Source organism: Camelus ferus, chromosome 21 (genome assembly GCF_009834535.1).
Source record: "Camelus ferus isolate YT-003-E chromosome 21, BCGSAC_Cfer_1.0, whole genome shotgun sequence".
Classification (NCBI taxonomy): Eukaryota; Metazoa; Chordata; class Mammalia; order Artiodactyla; family Camelidae; genus Camelus; species Camelus ferus.
Genome location: NC_045716.1, coordinates 23,704,115 through 23,724,708, shown reverse-complemented (window position 1 = coordinate 23,724,708; position 20,594 = coordinate 23,704,115). Strand labels below are relative to the sequence as shown.

General features: G+C 39.6%; 1 protein-coding gene and 1 long non-coding RNA gene across 2 annotated transcripts; both read right to left on the bottom strand.

Annotated features, from left to right (window-relative positions):
* Nucleotides 1–455: 455 nt before the first annotated feature.
* Nucleotides 456–7,731, bottom strand: LOC106728731 (hornerin). Its single transcript, XM_032464242.1, has 3 exons — nt 7,683–7,731; nt 6,679–6,837; nt 456–4,990 (listed from the first exon to the last, which is right to left on the bottom strand). Exons 2-3 carry the CDS (start codon nt 6,814–6,816, stop codon nt 1,469–1,471), a joined length of 3,660 nt encoding a protein of 1,219 aa, XP_032320133.1. The 5' UTR covers nt 6,817–6,837; nt 7,683–7,731; the 3' UTR covers nt 456–1,468.
* Nucleotides 7,732–14,419: 6,688 nt separating this feature from the next.
* LOC116658742 lies at nt 14,420–20,199 on the bottom strand. Its single transcript, XR_004314029.1, has 3 exons — nt 20,188–20,199; nt 17,593–17,596; nt 14,420–14,514 (listed from the first exon to the last, which is right to left on the bottom strand). It is a non-coding gene; the product is annotated as an uncharacterized LOC116658742 (long non-coding RNA).
* Nucleotides 20,200–20,594: the final 395 nt, after the last annotated feature.

Here is a 20,594-nt window from a genome sequence, read left to right as displayed (position 1 = left end):
TGTGGACATTTGTTTTCATTTCACCTGGGAGTAGAATTGCTGGGTCATATACTCATTTTAAGAGAAGTTGACACACTATTTTTCGAAGTGAGTATCATTTTACTTTCCACCAGTAGTATCAACACTTGGTATTGCCCGTATTTTTAATTTTGGCCATTCTAATGTGTGCATAGTAGTATCTCATGTTTTAGTTTGCATTTCTCACATGACTAATGACATTGAGCATCTTTTCATGTGCTTGCTGGCCATTTGTACATTTTGTCTGGTAAATGTCCAATCAGATCTTTTGCTCATTTTAAATTGAATTGTTTGTCTTATTTTGGGGTTTAAAAAAATCTTTATATATTCAGAGTTGTTTGTGAAGGACAAGGCCTTGAAAAATAACTATTTGAATTAGTTTCTAGTCTGACCACCTGTGTGTGAGAGTGAGATGAAGCAGAGATGAGACAAATGTCGTTATTTGATTACCAGTATTTATTGCTAGTTTTAATGAAGTTCAGTTATTTGAATCCAAAGACTTGAAACAAATATACTACAGTCAAACTAAGTAACTATAAAGCAGTGGCAGAAAAGGTTTTGTTCCATCTCTCTAGAAATGATATTTTCCTATGAGGAAAGGCCAGTGAACTACAGAAGTAGTTTGGAGCCATTGTATTTTCATCCTATTGCTCTTCTGAATTTTTTAACCTGGAGAAAATTTTAGGGGTAGGGGTCAAGATCTTTCTTGCTGAAACCAAGTCAGAGCCCACATATGGATCCTTTAATCCTGAACTAATTCATCCCTGCCCTTTAAGAAATAATGCTCTCACTCACAGGTTAGGGAGAAGTACCTGGTGCCACTTTTTAATGCCTCTTGTTAATTTACTGATTAAAGGTGCGCTGAAGAATAGGGGCTTGGTGGTTTTGATAAGCAAAGAAAAAACTACCAATGCTGCATCTTTGCTTTTAGGGTCTTCTCCTTTCTGCCACCATCCATCGTGAGGTACACAAAAAACTATGGTCCACGTTGCTGTAAGACAAGCTTTGGCGCCAGAACTGGTAATGCATTTATAATTTTTTGCTCTTTAGAGATGAAAGATTATCTTTGGACTCATATGATGAGTAAGAAGCTCTCAAAAAGACACCTCAACTAAACCTCAGGCTTCTTAAATGCTTTGCATAATTCTTCCAAATTTATTCCCACACATTATTTATTCAACTCAGTATTTGCTAACAAAGTAGCCCCCATACCCTACATTCTTTGGAAGGAACCCAATAACAAGGAAATAAATATAGTTACATGGTTAAAAGGAAAAGTTATATCGACTGTTAGAAAGAAGTTTCATAATGAATTGCTTGTATGTAGTTTCATATTTCTTAAACTGCTACTTGATTTCTATTATTATTTATATTATATATATAAATATATGTTATTATATATTATTTATTATTGTATATCTTAATTTCTATTTATTATTCATTCCTCGAATTAGCACCTCTGCTCTTGGACATATTTGTAGAGTGGAGTGCTGCTACAGAAACTGTGGGAATTTGAGTTTGTATGACCCCCTCCATGGTTACCTCCTTCTCTCTGGTAACAATAGCCACCTTGTCTATTATCCTCCTTGCAGATTAACAATGTGTTGGTAGTGTTGGAGCTAGACAGTTCATAGGAGGGTGTAGATTGTCCAAAGTCACAACTTGAGGAGCTTTCTACTTGTCTAGAACTGCTTCCTGATTGGCCTTCATTACAATTGGAATGGCTATAGCAAGATTCCAACTGGCCCTGGCTTTGTTGCCTACATGTTCTTGATTGTCTATGAATACTCTCATTTTCATCAGACTTGCCACTCAATGGGCTGCAACTCCTACTTCTTTCTTTTTGGCTATATCCTGACCACTCCTGGCTATTTCTTGATTGATTAGGGGTTGAGCCCACTTTGGGTCTACTGTCCTCACCATGAGTTCCACTTGAACTTGACCTACAACTCTCTTGTAATTCATGTTGCTCATAGCTAGAACATTGACCAGATCCAGAACCACATTGTCCAGAGCTAGATGACTGACCTGAGCCAGTCCTGTATTGTTCAGAATTAGAACACTGGCCCAAGCCAGATCCATGTTGACTCTGGGTAGAACACTGAGATGAGACAGACCCATGGTGGCCATAGCTAGAAGACTGACCTGATCCAGATGTATGTTGACCAAAGCTTGATGACTGTCCTGAAGCAGAACCATGTTGTCTGTAGCCAGAGGATTGACCATATCTGGCTTCATGTTCTCCAGAGCTTGGTGACTGACCTAAGCTAGATCCATGCTCAAAGGCAGAAGATTTTCCTGAGCTAGTCTCATGTTGACCAAAGCCAGAAGAGTGACCTAATCCAGACCCATGATAGCCATATGTAGAGGACTGACCAGAGCCAAAACGATGTTGCCTGTGGCTTGAAGATTGGCTTGATCCAGACCTTTGTTGGCCATAGCTCGAAGATAGACCTGAGCCAGATCCATGCTGACCATAGCTGAAAGACTGTCCTGAGCTAGAGCCATGCTGACCGTAGCTGGAAGACTGTCTTGAGCTTGATCCATGATGACCATAGCTAGAAGACAATCCTGAGCTAGAACCATGCTGGCCACAACTGGAAGACTCACCTGAGCCAGACCTGTGTTGGCCATAGCTAGACTGACCTGATCTAGACCTTTGTTGTCCAAAGCCAGAGGATTGACTTGAAGGAGAACCATGTTTTCCATGCCTAGAAGGTTGACCATACCCAGATTGGTGTTGTCCATAGCTTGATGACTGACTTAAGCCAGACCCATGCCAACCAAAACCAGAAGACTCTCTTGAGCTAGAACCATGCTGACCAAAGCTTGAAGATGGACCTGAGCTAGACCCATGTTGGCTATGGCTAGAAGACTGACTTGAGCCAGACCCATGTCGACTGTGGCTAGAAAACTGACTTGTGCCACATCGACTTGAGCCAGACCCATGTCGGCTGTGGCTAGAAGACTGACTTGAGCTATGTTGACTTGAGCCACATTGACCATAGCTGGAAGACTGACCTAAGTTATGTCTACGTTGGCCACAGCTTGATGAATGTCCTGCAGTAGAACTGTGTTGTCCATAGCTAGAGGATTGACCTAAGCCAGATCTCTGCTGATTAAAGCCAGAAGACTCTCCTGAGCCAGACCCATGTTGCTGAAAGCCAGAAGACTGACCTGATCCTGTACTGTGTTGGCCATAGCTAGAAGACAGACCTGAGCCTGACACAGGTTGACCATAGCTGGAAGACTGTCCTGAGCTAGATTCATGCTGACCACAGCTGGAAGACTCACCTGAGCCAGACCTGTGTTGGCCATAGCCAAACTGACCTGATCTAGACCTTTGTTGTCCAAAGCCAGAGGACTGACCTGAAGGAGAACCATGTTTTCCATGCCTAGAAGATTGACCATACCCAGATTGGTGTTGTCCATAGCTTGATGACTGACCTAAGCCAGACCCATGCCAACCAAAACCAGAAGACTCTCTTGAGCTAGAACCATGCTGACCAAAGCTTGAAGATGGACCTGAGCTAGACCCATGTTGGCTATGGCTAGAAGACTGACTTGAGCCAGACCCATGTTGACTGTGGCTAGAAGACTGACTTAGGCCATGTCGACTTGAGCTACATTGACCATAGCTGGAAGATTGACCTGAGTTAGATCCATGCTGGCCACAGCTTGATGAATGTCCTGCAGTAGAACTGTGTTGTCCATAGCTAGAGGATTGACCTAAGCCAGATCTCTGCTGATTAAAGCCAGAAGACTCTCCTGAGCCAGACCCATGTTGCTGAAATCCAGAAGACTGACCTGATCCTGTACTGTGTTGGCCATAGCTAGAAGACTGACTTAATCCAGACCTATGTTGGCCATGATTAAGAGACTGGCTTGATCCAGAACTCTGTCGGCTGTAGCTGGATGACTGACTTGAGCCAGATCCATGTTGACTACACCTAGTGGACTGACCTAAGCTAGATCCATGTTGGCTACAGCTTGGTGACTGTCTTGAGGTAGAACTATGTTGTCCATAACCAGAGGATTGACCTAAGCCAGATCCATGTTGGGTGCAGCTGGAAGACTGTCCTGAGCCTGACCTGTGTTGGCCATAACTGTATATCTCACCCGAACTTGAACTAGAACAATATCTTTGTTGTTCACAGTTTCCTGAGTGATACTCTTCATTTGATTCTTGCCATCTCTGTTGAGAGGGCTGGCCTGAGCCAAAGCCATGACCACAACCAGTGGGCTCATTTGAATCTGACCAGTGGTCTTGTCCTCCACAACTGCCTGAGCTGAATCCGTGATCCTGCTTACTAGGGGACTGGCATGATTTCTTCTTATGTTGCCTATTCCCTAAAGATTCATTTGAGTAAGACCAGTGTTGGTCAGAATTGAAAGACTGATCCTCTAAGTGGCACACACGCCCTTGTGTTCCACAAGTGCTGGACTGATTTGCTGACTTTGATCTTGTTCTAGAGTTACTTAAATGAGAATAACCAGCTTCTTCACTCCTAGACCTTTCATGTCGATGAGAGCCATGCTTGTTTTTCTTACTGTCCTTGAAGTGGCCTGAACTTGACTCTCTCCTTCTATCCTCAGAGCTTTGCCTATGCTCAGAACTATATAAGCTTCCTTGATGCTGCGTCCTTCTGGATCTGGACCCAGGCCTGTGTTTAATGCTTCCTCTGGAGCCCCGGGAATAGGAATCATGCTCGCCTTCACTCCAGCTTGAATGACTAGATGATTCTTGCCCTTCCTCCTCCCCTTCTGTTTTCCTCAGTTCCTCTTGGTGCCGGTGACTCTGATCTCTTTGCTTTGACCCTGAAGCTTGGCAGTAATCTTTGCCGATGATTTTATTACAAGCCCGAGCCAGCTTGAATATCATCAAAAGGTACTCAGTAAAGTCAACTTTCTTGTTGTGGTCTTTATCCAAATTTTGCATGATGATATCTACAGTGTCTGGATCATCTGGATTCTGTATAGGGACAAGGTACAAAGGGCAGCTCTGTCAGTATGCAGCACGCTCCAAGCTAACCATTTGAAGGAAGGCTATAGAAATGTGAATGCTTAAGTGGAGCTTACTTAAGTGGAGCTCAATCTCATAGTCCTTTGGGCTGGACTGCCCTATCCTGAGCAGATAGAGAGAAAGGAATAGGCAATGAATAGTGCAGTGAGAAATAGCTAGAAGAGGGATGCAGCTGGAAGATGACAGGGAACAAGGGAATTAATTATTTTTTAAGGAACGGGTCAAATATGAATGATTAGCTAATTTATAAATAATAATTTTGGATACTTTCATTAATTATATATAGGTTTTCATTATTCATCCAGCTTTTAATTATTTAGCTGATTGATTAACTCACTCAACAAAGATTTATTGTGCACCTATTACCTGCCTAGCATTGAGTCAGGTTAGGGATAAAGCAATGAAAAAGTTTGGTTCCTGACAAAATGGAGCTTAAAGTTTACTGGGTAAAACACACCAACTTAAAAGTACCGTGTACTGTGATAATGTTTCTATGAGAAACATTACACCAGAGGACAACCACTGGGGATTCAAGGATAGTTAATGAGAGGAAGTGATATCTTTTGAATGATGGGTTGGAGTTAGCCAAATAGAGGGGTAGGAAAAGAGGGAGGGGAGCAAAAGATTGTTGCAGGCAGAGGGAACAATATGAACAGAGAGCTGGAGGGGAGAAGAAGCATGACTTATACACAGAACTGAGAGATCCAGGATTGCTAAGTAGAGCATCTCAGCAGTTAAGAGATATGGCTAGAGAGAGGAATAGAGACCAGATCATGCCTTTTAAGTTGTGTCAAGGAACTTTGGAGTTAATTTAAGAGCTGGGAACTGTTGAAGGATTTTGAGTTGAGTTCTGAAATGATTAGATTTGCATATAATGCTGAGATTGGAAGTAGAAGGTGGCCTGACCCAGAGGACTAGCATGAGTGATGGAGAGGAATGAACTGTTTTGAGAGACTCTTGGTGAATTCTTTGGAGGTTGGGGGTGGAGGAAACTGCTGAAAGAAGAAGTCAAAAATAGCATGACATGATGCCTTGGTCCAATAGGAAGAGAGAGTTTAGAGAGGAAGAAGGTGAGTTTTGTACCTGACACAGTGAATTTAAGACATCTATAAGGATCCAGATAAAACTGTTCAGTAGGCAGCTTAGTTTAATGAATTGAAGACCAAGAGCTAGATCTAAGTTTACAAATATTTATCTCCTGAGCCAGCATTTTAGGGTGGTGGTCACCCCATTTTATGATTTAGGAGTAAGACACTAATTTCTAGAGCTCAGAGGCCTTATAGTGTAGTAACCCCAGAAATGGGCAGTGCTCAGGATGTTCTGGGCTGAAGGATGAAAGAAAGGGAAGAAGATACATTTCACCTACTTTGCAGTTTTTCTGAGGACCCACTTAGTTCACATAGGACATTAATCAATCTATGGATTTTTTTCTATTGTTTAGTAGAATCACTTTTGTCAGTCATGTTATGGAAACATTTATGGGTCAACTTTTGATCTTATTTCAAGCATTTGCTAAACCCTGTTCTCTATCACCAAGTAGGAGAAATCCTCTAGGCGTTTGACATATATGACAAAAAGGTAGGAAGGGCTGACAAAAAGAATTGCAGCTGTCTTCAGTCCTGACATGAAGTTCTTACCTTCAGAATTTGATGAAACTCGTTTTCCAAAAGTTCTTTCAGTTCTGCCTTGTTCAACATGTCACACTCCCCATCCTGGGTGGCATATTGGTAGAAAAGATCAATGACGGTGACAATGCTTTGCAGGAGTTTAGGCATCTTTTTGTAAATTCAGTTAACCTAAAGGGGAAATAAGAACAGAGACACATCTGTTAGTGTCCTTTTTTCTTGCTTAAATAAACAGTTTGAGTCATTTTTAATAATAGCTCATTATTAGTCAGCCATGATTAATTTCATCCTATCATAACCAAGAACCAATTCAGAGTTGAAGGACTTGTTCAAGCCATGTAGCAAGAAAGTGATGTAATTAGGGACAGGGTCTATGCTCTTTTCCGATTTCTGAATGAAGGTAGCAGCAATGACTTTCTGTTCTGGGCTCCCTGCCCATCATTTTAAGAACTTTAAATTCTGGAGCTGTAGGAATCCTAGGTGCACCAGTCCATCACTTTTTCAGTTCCTCTCTAGGTTCCAACTATCACACTGGGGAGGGACAGGTCACTCATCTACATGCCTGCCTGACTCCAACTGAGGGGCACCAGGCTCAACTGGACGCTCAAGATTCAAGGCCAGAGAAAGTAGACAAAGTAGGCAAAGCCAAGCACAGGCCTGGGCATGAGCCAGGGGCAGTGGCTGTGAGGCTCTGCTCCTGTTTTCATTCTGTAAGCAGCGGCTGACCCTCAGGCTTTACTGATTACACATCAGAGAGAAGAAGCTGAGAGCACAGGAGGCAGCCTGCCTGGTTGATAATGAGAGCCTTGTGATCTTTAAGGAAATGACCCTGAAGAAGGGGGGGGGGGTACTACCAGTCCCAGTTATCTCTTCATTTTCCTTCTCAATAAAATTAAACTTATACCAAAGTTCCCCAAAGTATATATGTTAAAAAGAATCCTGGTATCCAGAGCCTCTTTGCCTTAGAGCACATCTGGGACTCATAATTTGTAGCCCTAAGTCCTCTGCTCACTTACCTAGTTCACCAGAGGAACAAGTCGGATGGACTGAAGCAGCTTACAGGGCACTGATGGTTGGGATAGTGGCCTTTTTATAGAGGGAAGTAATGGTCCACTTTAGGGAGGAGCTGCTCTGTTTGAGATGTCCTAATTCACTCGTGAGCAAGCCCAACTCTGCCTCCGCCTCCACCTCCATCTCTATCTCTCAGGTGTTTACCTTCTCACTTCCTTACCTGTTCACCTGAGATTGCATTAGCAGTTCCCAAATCTGGGCTGGTACCAACCACACCTTGCCAGTCTCTGGACACTGAAATGAAGGACATCTTTACTATAAACAAGGTGTGTAGCATAATGCATTGATAACGAATTATGAGGACTTCAACTGAAGTTGAATGGATTGTGTGCAGGAGCATCAGGGACTAAATGTCAAAGAATCATGGAATCTGATGTTTGAAAGGAACCCTAAAGGTTATCTAGTCACATTCTCTTTTGTAAACGAAATTTTCTTATACAGGATTCCAGCCAAGGTGTCACCCATGATTTTATTGGCTTTTGGAATGGATAATGGCTGCCAAGGCCCTCTTGTCTCTTTATCTAACTGTTTAGCAGACCTTGGTGGCCATTCATCAATGTAGCTTTCATTCAGCCACCATCTAACCGTGTGAAGAAATCCGTGCTCTTTAGCGTGGTATCCGAGGCTCCCCATGATATGGGCTCTGGCCTCTCTACAGCCACATCTCTTCACTCCATTTTCCTCTTTGTGCTCCACCAGTAATCAACCACTGAAACTGTCCTGAATATACCATACTATTTCATTTTGTGGGGGGGGATTTTTTTTCTCATTATTTGCCTAGAAAACTCCTATTCATTCCTAACAACCACGAAATCTCTCCTGAGTGATTTGAGGGAGAGTTACAATTGTGCCCCTTATTCATAAGGAATTATCTGTGAGGACCTTGCTCTGCACTCCCTCTGTTGTGAACATATAGCACAAATCTCATTGAAGCCGAGTGAAGTCACATAGACTTAAAACTTGTGCAATATGATCATTAAGATTTGGGAAGGAGTGGTAGCAACTATTGGGAAATGATAAATTATATGACTCCAGATTCAAACATTATTAGGCTATATGTTTTCTCCTGAGAATTACCCAGAGAGCTGCAAAGTCAGTATCCATTCTGTGTTTTCTTTGGATGCCTGGTTTGGGCCAGGTTGTCATGCTTCATCAGAGGTGTGACTGGGACTGTGGGAGCACAGAGGAGGTGGAACTTCCTGAGTGAGGGGTAATTTCCTGGAGGAGCCCGCTGTTACCACAGAGGGAAGAAAGGGTTGTGGGTGAAGACTGTTCCAGGTGAGACATGGTCTTGGGGCCACTGCTCTCCTACAGGAGGGACTGGCACACTTTTTGTGTAAAGGGCCAGGTAGTAAATATTATAGGTTTGTGGGCCGGTTGGGGTTTGTTGTAACTACTCAGCTCTGCTCTTGTAGCATGAAAGCATTGGTAGATGATTTGTCAACAAATGAGCATAGCTGTGTTTCAGTAAAACTTACTGATTGACATGACCCTTAAATCTCATAATTTCACATGTCACAAGTTTTTTTTTTCCCCAGTTCTTTTAATATATAGACAACATTCTTGGCTTATAGGACATACAAAAATTGGTGATGCCCTAGATATGACCTGTGGACTATAGTTTGCCATTCACCCATTGGCTCTCTTCTATATTTGCTTGTCAGGAAGATTTGCCAGGAGAGGAGAATCTCAGAGGGAAGAGAAGAGCTAGGAGTGTGGGACGTCAGAACCACTAATTGTTGTGAGAGAGAAAAGCCTGCACGTCTGTGAATGTCAGCGAATGTGAGGTGGTAAGAAAGGGAACACAACAAGGGACCATAAAAGGGAGGTGAATTTTGAAACATCTGCGTTGGCTGAAAATGCAGTGAGGTCTTTGTGAGGCTGACTGAAAATGCAGTGAGGTCTTTGCAAAGTAATTGAATTTATTTTCAGGGATATTAAAGAAACTTGCATGTATCATATAAACAGTTTTAATCCTATCAAGGCTTTATTTTCTGAATATCCTCCAATATTACCAACAAACCAGAATTTGGTTGAGCTTTATTTCTTGGTTTGTGTCATGAAATCAAGAGGCATGTTGAGTGTGCATTTGACTTCTTGTCTACCTTTTGAGAATGACTAAAGTTACAGTCAAATTAGACTGTCAAAAATGTTTTTTCCAAAACTGAGATTCATTATTTTACCAGAGTATATGCTCCACATTAACAGGGTGGAAATGAAGTTCCCCCTCATCAGTTTGGTTAGTGATTTTCCCCATAGAGATGACAGTGTTCAGGAGAAGAGATTTCTTAAGGTATGTGACATGTTCTAGGTTTTTCAGTGCCGTATGTGTTGGCAGAAGAAAGGAAATTACATTCCCCTTTATGCCAAACACAGTGCTTTGTGCCTGTATGTATATCATTTTGTTAATCCTCCCAACAAGCATATGATGTGGGTATCAGTACTCCATTTTGCAGATGAGAAAACTGAGGCTCAGGGAAAATATGTAACTTTTTAAAAGTCACTTAGTTATTAAGTGGAGAAGACAAGATTTAAACTCAAATCTGCTTCTTCTTGAGAATAGGCAGGGAATAGGGGACTATTCGTGTCTTGGAAGAGGAAGGCTTTGGGGGCCAGTTCTGGAGGAATGGAATTGTATGGATGACACTGTTCCTATAGCACCATCTGCTGGGTCTTAGGGAAATGCTAGGGAGTCTCCTTGTCCTTTCCCCTCATCTCCTCATGCAGTTTGTGAGAGTTCTTTGTAGTTTAGTCTCCATGAATGAGGAGACTATGTAAAAAACAGGGACATAATAGGCAGTGAATGTTGATTGTTAGGATTTCGGGGCAAGTCAAGTCAAAAGAAGTTAGATATAATGTAAAACTGCTCAACTAGCGTTTCCCTCCATATCCTTCTCTCCTCATACAGGGGTCATTGTTTCTCTTATCTCAAAAAATTTAAAAATGGATCTGATATAATTTTATAGCTTAGCGTGTATTATCTGGGAGGTGGGCCAGGTGTGCTGACATATCTTTCTGCTCCAGACCCAGGCTCTGGAGTAACTCTGCTTGAGTATTGGCCTTTTGTTCAGTTCTTTCTCTCTCAGTATTTTCTCTTTTCTCCTTCAGGTCCAAAAAAGGCTGGGAATCCAGAGCTCATTCTTACTTGTCCTCTTAGTTATTCTGTCAGTATCTTTCTCTAGTGTGTTTCCATCTCCTGAACTTGCTCTTTGATTCTTTTATTAGCATGGACATTCATAGCCTATATCCCTTAGTTCCTACCTACTCGAGGCTTTCTGCATACAGGCCTGCTCCATCAAAGTGGGCGGATGGAGGAGAGTGATTTGGAGTGCTTCTTAGGGCTCCTCCAAAGTGTTAAAGAGGCGGCACAAGAGACCTGCTAGTATGGGTGGTACCAGAGGAGATGTCGAGCTTCTGGTGTGGGAGGGGAAAAGCCAAGACACAGAGACCTTGGTTGTTGGGAGTCAGGTCCAGAACCTCTGTCTTTTACATGTGCGGGGGTGGGGGGAGGGAGAGGTAATGTGACAAATGCAATGAGTGTAAAACTGTTGTCTCTGTTTTCTCTCTGACCTTCTCTCCTCCTACTTGTCTTCTCCACATAGACTCTGCTGGGGCCATACAGCTTCCCTGTTATCTCCAAAACCTTCAGGCACACTCCTTCCTTAGGAATTTTATTTCAATAATGCTTGACCCTCAGATACCCATTTGGCTTAACCCTTAATCTCCTTCAGGTGGTTGCTGAAATATCAACATCATAAGGCCTACCATACCTATTCTATTTGATACATGCTCCTAATTTGCTATAGTATGGTTGGCTTATTTATAATGTAGAGTTTTGAGCGGAAGAGAGACATGATGTGACTGACTGCTGCGTTGATACTAGACCATAGTGAGATGAGGTAGAATAAGGAAGATCAGTCAGGTGAGAGATGAGGGGATGGTAGTAATCAAGGCCTCTGGCTTGGGTGACTATATGTGTGATATCATACACACTAAGAAAATAAATAAATGAGAAGGAGAAGGCTTGAGATGGGGGAATGATGATGAATTGTCATCTAATTTATCTCCATCATTGAATTTTCCCATCTTTTAATAACTCAGCTTTTTAAAAGAGCAGTGAGCACTCCCTGTCTCTGACTCTATTATCTTCCATTTACTCTCTAACCATTTACAATCTGAGTTTCACACTTTCTTTCAAGCTTTTTTGAGGGCTCCTTTTTCATGGCCTGTGCTTAAATGCTTTTGTTTGCAAAGCTCCATCCTTAGTTCACTGCCTGTTTGCATCAGTTTTTATCATTTATAAAGTATGATAATGGAGCAGGAAAGAAGCAGGACATATTGTTTATAAATTTTTATTGGCAGTTTTTATGCAATTAGGTAGTCTGAAATGAAAGACTTGGAAACTCTATGTATAAACTCAAGGGTGTTGCAGTTACAGTGATCTGGTGATGCTGTAAGACCTAATATATCCCCTTTAAGTGTCACGTATAATAACAAACTTGGCAGAAACTTCAAAACTTGAGTGCTCATATTTAACTGTTATTGAGCCCTACATAACAAAATTTTTGTATGATGTTATTATGTTTAAACTTATATCACTAACATACTGTAGCTGAGGAGGACAAGTATACACTATCCTTTAAAAGATTAACATTCCTAGGCCAAGGCACAAGATAAAATCCCAGAAGAAGAAATAAGTGATGAGAAGATAGGCAATTTATCTGAGAAAGAATTTAAAGTAATGATGTAAAATAATGATGTAAAGTAATGATGGCCAAGATGTTCAGAGAAATCAAGAGGAGTATAGATGCACACAGTGAAGTTTTTAGCAAAGAGTTGGAAAATATAAAGAATACCCAAACAGTTGAAGAATAAAATCACTGAAATGAACAGTACACTAGAAAGAACCAAGAATAGACTAAATGAGGCAGAAGAACGGATCAGTGAGCTAGAAGACAGATTAGTAGAAGTCTACTTCAGAACAGAAAAAAGAAAAAGGAATGAAAAGAAATGAGGATAATTTAAGAGAACTCTGGGACAACATGAAGCACAATAATATTCGCATTATAGGGGTCCCAGAAGAGAATAGAGAGAGAAAGGACCTGAGAAAATTTTTGGAGAGATAATCACTGAAAACTTCCCCAACTTGGGAAAGGAAACAATCACCCAGGTCTAGGAAGCACAGAGAGTACCACACAGAATCAACCCAAAGAGGAACACACCAAGGCACATAGTCATTAAATTGACAACAATTAAGGAAAAGGAGAAAATATTAAAATTAGCAAGAGAAAAGCAATGAATAACATGCAAGGGAACTCCCATAAGGTTATCAGCAGATTTTTCAGCAGAAACTCTACAGGCCAGAAGGGAGTAGCATGACATATTTAAAGTGATGAAAGGGGGAAACTTACAACCAAGAATACTCTATCCAGCAAGGCTCTCATTCAGACTTGGTGGAGAAATCAAAAGCTTTACAGATAAACAAAAGCTAAAAGATTTTAGCACCACCAACCCAGCCTTACAACTAATGTTAAAGGACCTTCTCTAGTCATCAGACCATAAGAAAAGAGAACAAAAAGAAGAAAGGGGGGCGGGGGAGAGGCCTACAGAAGATTGCTTTGGCTGTTTAGGGTCTTTTGTGATTCCTTATGAATTTTGGAACTGTTTGTTCTAGTTCTGTGAGGAATATTGCGAATATTTTGACAGGGCTTGCATTGGATTTGTGGATTGCTTTGGGTAGTGTGGCAATTCTGATAGTGTTGATTCTTCCAGTACAAGAGGACAAGAAATCTTTCCACTTCTTTGTGTCACATTGGTTTTCAGAGTATAGGTAACCTTTATTTCTACGTATTTTGTTGTTTTTGATGTAATGGAAATACCTCTGCCAGTTATAAAATTCTGGTTTATGAAGTGAAAAAAAAGAAGTGAAGGGCCGCAAATGGCAAAGTACCCTTTTTTATGGGTGAGTTGTATTCTATTGTGTATGTTTGTGTGTGTGTGTGTGTGTGTGTGTGTGTGTGTATTTTGCATCTTCATTATCTATTCAACTACTGATGTGCACTTAGGATGCTTTCATATCTTGGCAATAATAAATAATGTTGCTGTTAATAATAGGGTGTATGTAGCTTTTTGAATTAATTCTTATTTTGTCGTTGGCTTTATTCCTTTGATAACTATGTAAGTTTAAAAAGCTAAAGCTCTAAATGTTCTTAGAAACAATGAACAGTACATATATATGTAAATTAAAAAATATGTGCAGTAAAAAAAATCTATCAAGCCATGAAAGACATGGAAGAAACTTAAAAGACATATTACTAAATGAAAGAAGCAAGTCTGAAAAGGCTACAAACTGTATGATTCCAACTAAATGATATTCTGGGAAAGGCACAGCTACAGAAACAATAAAAAGATCATGGTTTCCAGGGGTTTGGGGAGAGGGAGGGAGGGAGGGATGGATGAACAGATGGAGCACAAGGGATTTTTAGGGCAATGAAATTATTCTGTGTGATACTGTAGTGGTGGCTACATGTCATTATGCCTTTGTCAAAATCCATAGAATGTACAACATCAACGGTGAACCCTAATGTAAACTATGGACTTTGGTTGATAATAAAGTGCCCATGTTGGTTCATTGATTATACCAAATATGCTACACTGATGAGGGATGCTGAGGGTAGGGGAGTATATATGTGTGCATGGGGAGGGCTATGTGTGACTCTCTGTATTTTCTGCTCAATTCTGTTGTGAACCAGAAATTGCTCTAAAAGGATAAAGTCTCTTAAACAATACAAATGTAATCACGTGTTCTCTGTTTAAAATCCTTTGTTGGTTCTTGCTATCAGACCACAGAGACCAAAACACCTTAGGAGGGCTTCCAAGGAGCCTTTTGGTCTGGTTCCGAGGTTTCCAGAACCACATTACGCCATGTCCCTCACATTCATCTCATATCTTAGCTGTGCTGAGCTACTGTCAGTTCCTTTAGCACGTCTTTATTTTTTTATCTTTGGGATTTTGCAAGGATAGTTAACTCCCCTGGAATACTCTCCTTCCCTGGTCAACCTGGCACATGTCCAGTTGTAGAGATTCAATGCACATTTCTCCTAAACTCAAAAGGCTCATCTGAACCAGCTCTTCCTTACCACTAAGTATAGTTAGCCAGCACTCTCTACTTTCAACCACTGCTGCACATTAGTAATATCTTTTTTATTCTACTTTTCACACTGTCATATCTTTCCTCCCTGGGCAGTGAATTCCTGAAAAACAGATCTGTCTTTCTTATCTCCAAAATCTAGTGTAGAATTTGACAATTAAATGATTAATCATTTCCTTTAGTCTTTCTAATGAAAGAATGATATTCATTGAGAGCCAGACAACAACCATATTATCTGGATTCTGATCAGTCTAATTCTTATCCTCAGCTTTCTGTTGGAAAATGTGTGGAGATGTGTTTGGCACGTGGCTAGAGCCCAGACATCCATAGATATGTATTGTCCCAGCTGTTCCTCATGTGACAGGTTAGGAGAGAAGAGTGGAACAAGTCCTTGGGAGAGAAGAGGAATCAAAACTGCTGGCAGTATGGCCCCACAAAAGCCTAGAGACCATTTTGTTCCTTTTCATCTGGGGCTATATAGATAAATCATTTGTTAAATTAAAGCCACAATCTTATTATTAAAATCTGAGTCACTTTGGTAATAGCATAGGATATGATTGTCATTTACTCCTTTTCTTCTCATATCCCCTAGTCCTCTAAATATTAGCCTCTTAGCAGTAAGTGGTCACCTTGGTGGTGTGATTTCTGAACAACACCCTTGTTTAGATCCTGAAATTGCACCATCAGGCAATGACTAATATTTTTATATATTTTAATGATGTATCTTTCTGGAACCAAGGAGAGTCTTTGCTTCGATTATGATAAACTTTAATTTTGAGAATTTTGAGAATAATTTTGAGAATTTCAGATTCAACTGATCTTCTATTAAAGCCTTACTGCCAAGGAAGGAAAGAGACCTTGCTGAGTGAGTATGAAGATTTGCCTTCTCTTTTTGGCTCTAAAAGTAGAGCCATGCGCTGGTTTTTAGAGGAAGATGGGGAGGGAAACTGTTGCTTAATTTGGATCCATTGTGTGCTAGTCAGTAGCCTGTAGGAGAAGGAACATGGGCTTTGAGGCAGACCATCTGAGTTAAATTTTGACTTCACCACTCAGTCCGTACCTTTAGGTAAGTTACTACTGATATCTTTGCTCATCAGTTTTATAATTTGTAAAGGGTAAATTATAATTTTTTTTACCTTGCTGTATTGTGAAGACGGTGATATGTAGTGAGAAATCAATAAATTTCCATTGTCTTTTTTCTCATGGTAGAAAAATAACATCATTATTAAGTACTTTGGATAAGTTCAACTTACAGTAAGTCATTACCAGTAAAGTTGAATATTGCTAGCTGTGGATGAATTTTTTTTTTTTTGAGGTGTAACTGGCATATAACATTATATTAGTTTCAGGTGTACAACATAACGATTCAATGTTTGTATGCATTGCAAAATGATCACCACAAGTCTAGTTAACATCTATCACCATATATAGTTATAAAACTTCTTTTTCTTGTGGTGAGAACTTTTAAGATTTACTCTTCTAGCACATTCAAATATGCAATACAGTTATTAACTATAGTCACCATACTGTACATTACATCTGCATGACTTATTTGTTTTATAACTGAAAGTTTATAAGTTTTGGCACCCTGTACCCATTTTGATTACCCTGCAACCTCTACTTCCAGCCACCACCAATCTGTTCTCTGGTATCTATGAGCTGATTTTTAATTTTTGATGTTTGTTTGTTTTTTGTTTTAAGTTCCATCTGTAAGTGAGATCATATGGTATTTGTCTTCCTCTGCCTGACTTATTTCCCTCAGCATAAGGCCCTCAAGGTCCATCCATGTTGTTGCAAATGATAAGATTTCATTCCTTTTTATGGCTGAATAATATTCTATTACATAGGTGTATGTGTATATAATGTATATACATTATATATATACACACCTTGTTTTTATTTATCCATTTATCTACTGATGGACACTTGGGTTGTTTCTATATCATGGTTATTGTAAATGATGTTTCAGTGAACATGGGGGCTCATATATCTTTTTGAGCTAATGTTTTTGTTTTCTTTGGATAAATACCCAGAAGTGGAATGGCTGGATCATATGATAGTCCTAATTCTTAATTTTTTGAGGAATCTCCATACTGTTTTCCACAGTGGCTGCACCAATTTACTTTCTCACCAACATTGCATAAGGGTTCTTTTTTCTCCACATTCTCACCAACACTTGTTATCTCTTGTCTTTTTGATAAGAGCCATTCTGACAGGTCTGAGGTGTTCTCTCACTGTGGTTTTGGTTTGCATTTCCCTGATAATTGGTTATGTTGAGGACCTTTTCATATACCCGTTGGCTATCTTTGTTTTTTAATGGATTGTTTTTGTTTTTTACTGTTCTCTTGTATGAGTTCTTCATATATTTTGGAGTTTAACCCTTTGTCATATGTATGAATTGCATATGTTTTCTCCCATTCAGTATGTTTCATTGGATTAGCCTAGACTTTAAGCTGATGGTATTCAAGCTTGACTTCTGTCCTTGTGCTCCTTAGATTTCATGTTTGCACCTGCATAGAGTATCCAATTGCATTTCAAGTTTCCACATATCTCTTTACCTCTAGGAAACTGGATTCTTTTCTGTCTGTCCTATCCGTGTCCTAATTGAGGGATTCATTTACACTCTGACCTTTAATTTTTTTTTCCTAGAGGAAGTTGACAAGGTAAGGGTAGTAGTTTTGAAACATTTCCTCAAATTGTTCGACACTTCTCTCTTTGAAAGATGGGAGTTTTTCTGTTTGAGTTTAAGTTAACCTTTGTGACTTGCTTATAGCTAATAGAATACAGAAGAAGTGATTCTGGGTCATTTCTGAGTCTAATTCAGAAAAGACCATGCAGCTTCTATTTGGTTTTCTTGGCATGCTTTCACCGGTGAAGGCTGGGTGTTGTGTAAAACATCAGACTACTCTCGGATTTCCAGGCTGTAAAGGCCACTTACAGGTGCTCCAGTCAGTGGCCCAGCTCAGCCCCCAGCTGACAGCCAGCATCAGCTGTCAGTCATGTGGATGAACCATCTTGTATGTTTTACCTAATTAATGCTTCAGATTGAAACCCTAGGTGACACCTAACTATAACTTGAGAGATCAATTGAGAACTGCTCAGCCAAGCCCTTCTAAGCCTAAAGATCTGGGACTCACCCTTGAATCTACACTCTCTCTTTTATTCCAAAACCAATCCATCAGCAAGTTCTATTGCTTATGTCTTCGAAATATGCACTCCCTCTATTCCCTCTCCTCTTGTCCCAGCTGCTATAAGTTTTTGCATTGACTCCTATTATTCATTTTCTAATCTTGTCTTTAATCCCAACTAAAATATATCCTCCATCAAGTAGTTAAAATAATGTTTTTAAAATGAAAAATCAGATTTTTATCATTCTACTGCTCAAAATCCTGCAAAGGCTTCCTATCAAATCAGAATAAAATCCAGCCTTTGCACAGGTACCAAAACAAAAATGGACAAATGGGACTACATCAGACTTAAAAATGTTTACGCATCAAAAACTACAACAGAATGAAAAGGAAACCTATGTTATAGGAGAAAATATTTGCGAATCATTTATCTCATAAGAGGCTAGTGTCCAAAAAAATATATATATATAAAGAAGTCCTATAACATATCAGTAATTTAGAAACTGATTAAAAATGGGCAAAGGACTTGAGTAGACATTTACCCAAAGATGATATGTAAAAAATCAGATGTGCAACATCACAAATTATGAGAGAAATGCAAATCAAAACCATAATGAGATAATACCTCATACCAGTTAGGATAGCCACTGTCAAAAGAACACAAAATAACAAGTGTTGGTGAGGACCTGGGGAAACTAGAACCCTTGTGCACTATTGCTGGGAATGTAAAATGCTGTAGCTCCTATGGAAAAAAGTATGATAGTTCCTCAAAAAATTAAATATGAAATTACTATATGATCCAGCAATCCCATTTCAATCCAAAAGAATTGAAAGCAGGGTCTGGAAGAGATATTTGCACAGCCATGTTCATAGCAGCATTATTCAAAAATAGCCAAAAGGTAAAAGAAGCCTAAATGTCCATCTGACAAACAAATGGATAAACAAAATGTGGTATATACATGCAGTGGAATATTACTCAGCCTGCCTTCAAAAGGGATAAATCTGACATGCTACAACATGAATGAGCCTTGAGGACACTGTGCTAAGTGAAATAAGCCAGTCACAAAAAGACAAGTATTCTGTGATTCCACTTATATGAGGTATCTAAAGTAGTCAAATTAATACAAACAGAAGGTAGAATAGTGGTTACTGGGGACTGCGGGGGGGGGAGGAGAAATAGGGAGTTATTGTTTATTGAGTATAGAGTTTCAGTTTTGCAAGATAAAAATGTTCTGGAGGTTGGTTATACAACAGTGTGAATATACTTAATACTACTAAACTGCATAATTAAAATGGATAAAATGATGTATTTTAATGTTATATGTGGTTTTTTTGTTTGTTTGTTTTTTACTACAAATTAAAAAAGAAATCTAATCTCCCTACTGTGGCTTCCAAGATACTACATGACATGATCCCTATTTAATTCTCAAAAATTATCTCCTGCAGACTTTTTTCCCCAGCCCTCACCCTCAGAATCTCAATACCTGAGGACACTTAGGGGTGGGAAAAACCTAAGGAATTTGGTTGGAAATTAGTTTTTGGTTTTCTCACAGGAGCAGTGAGCTAAGTTATTTACTCTGAATTTCCTTTATTGTTTCCAATTCCTTAAAAACCATTCATTCCTAAGCATTCCAACAAAGTTTACCCCATGACCTCTCCACAGAAATAACTGTTTACAAGTCCCAAATGTCAGGTTACCAAATCAATGAACATATTTCATTCTTGATTTTACCTGAAATTTGAAATATTCAAACTTTGATAACACTTTTTTCTTTCAGTGAAAAGTGGAAGATAGAATCAGTTTTCAAATATTGTTCCCAGTGCCTACTTTTTGTGTGACTTTAGTGGTGGGGTTTCTCAATATTCTAGACTTGGTTCTCACTGTCAACCTTCTCATTCAATCATGCCTATAGCTTGATTCATAATGACAAACATTTACTGGTTGCTGATCGTGTCTTTGGCACTGTCTGGATTTTGCAGTTTTGTAAGGTTTATCTGGGGACAGTACTTCAAACAGGCACATGAGATAACCAAGGAGGGTATTGCCCCCTTCATGTGGCTTATGGAGCACAAACATAGACATGAGATTGTTTGAGGCCAATTAGAAAAATGAGCTTGTTTTCTACTTTTCATTCAATCCCTGTTCATATTACAGATCTTTCAAACTTAGACAAAAAATTTCAGCTTAGCTTTATTTAAGTAAAAGTCAAAGAAAGGCAGATTTTATAAATGCTTTTACAGAACAACTAAACTCAGATTTCTGACAGACAGCTGCAAAATGTGAACATTGTACTAAGCATTGTCTTATGTATGGTCTGATACTGTGGAAAAGGAAAACTTGGATATGATTCTCACAGTGTGATATTCCTTCAATGGCAGAACCTTGTTCACTGTTTGCTACATGTATTAGCTCTCCTGCCTAAATCATAACATATGCGTGTTTTCTTTCAAGAACAGGAGGACATTTTAAAATGGCTTTTCCTTTCTCAAGAAATTTGAGCACATTTTCCTGCTCTCATTAGTTTCTATTGGAAAATATCTCTTTGTGTCGTTGTAATAAGGACCTATGATCAGTAATT

Excerpts from the sequence above, each read along its gene's own strand:
- LOC106728731 (XM_032464242.1), bottom strand. The coding sequence starts at position 6,816 with ATGCCTAAACTCCTGCAAAGCATTGTCACCGTCATTGATCTTTTCTAC. Across the intron at positions 4,991-6,678 it reads AGTTTCATCAAATTCTGAAG|AATCCAGATGATCCAGACAC; the intron begins GTAAGAACTTCA and ends GTCCCTATACAG.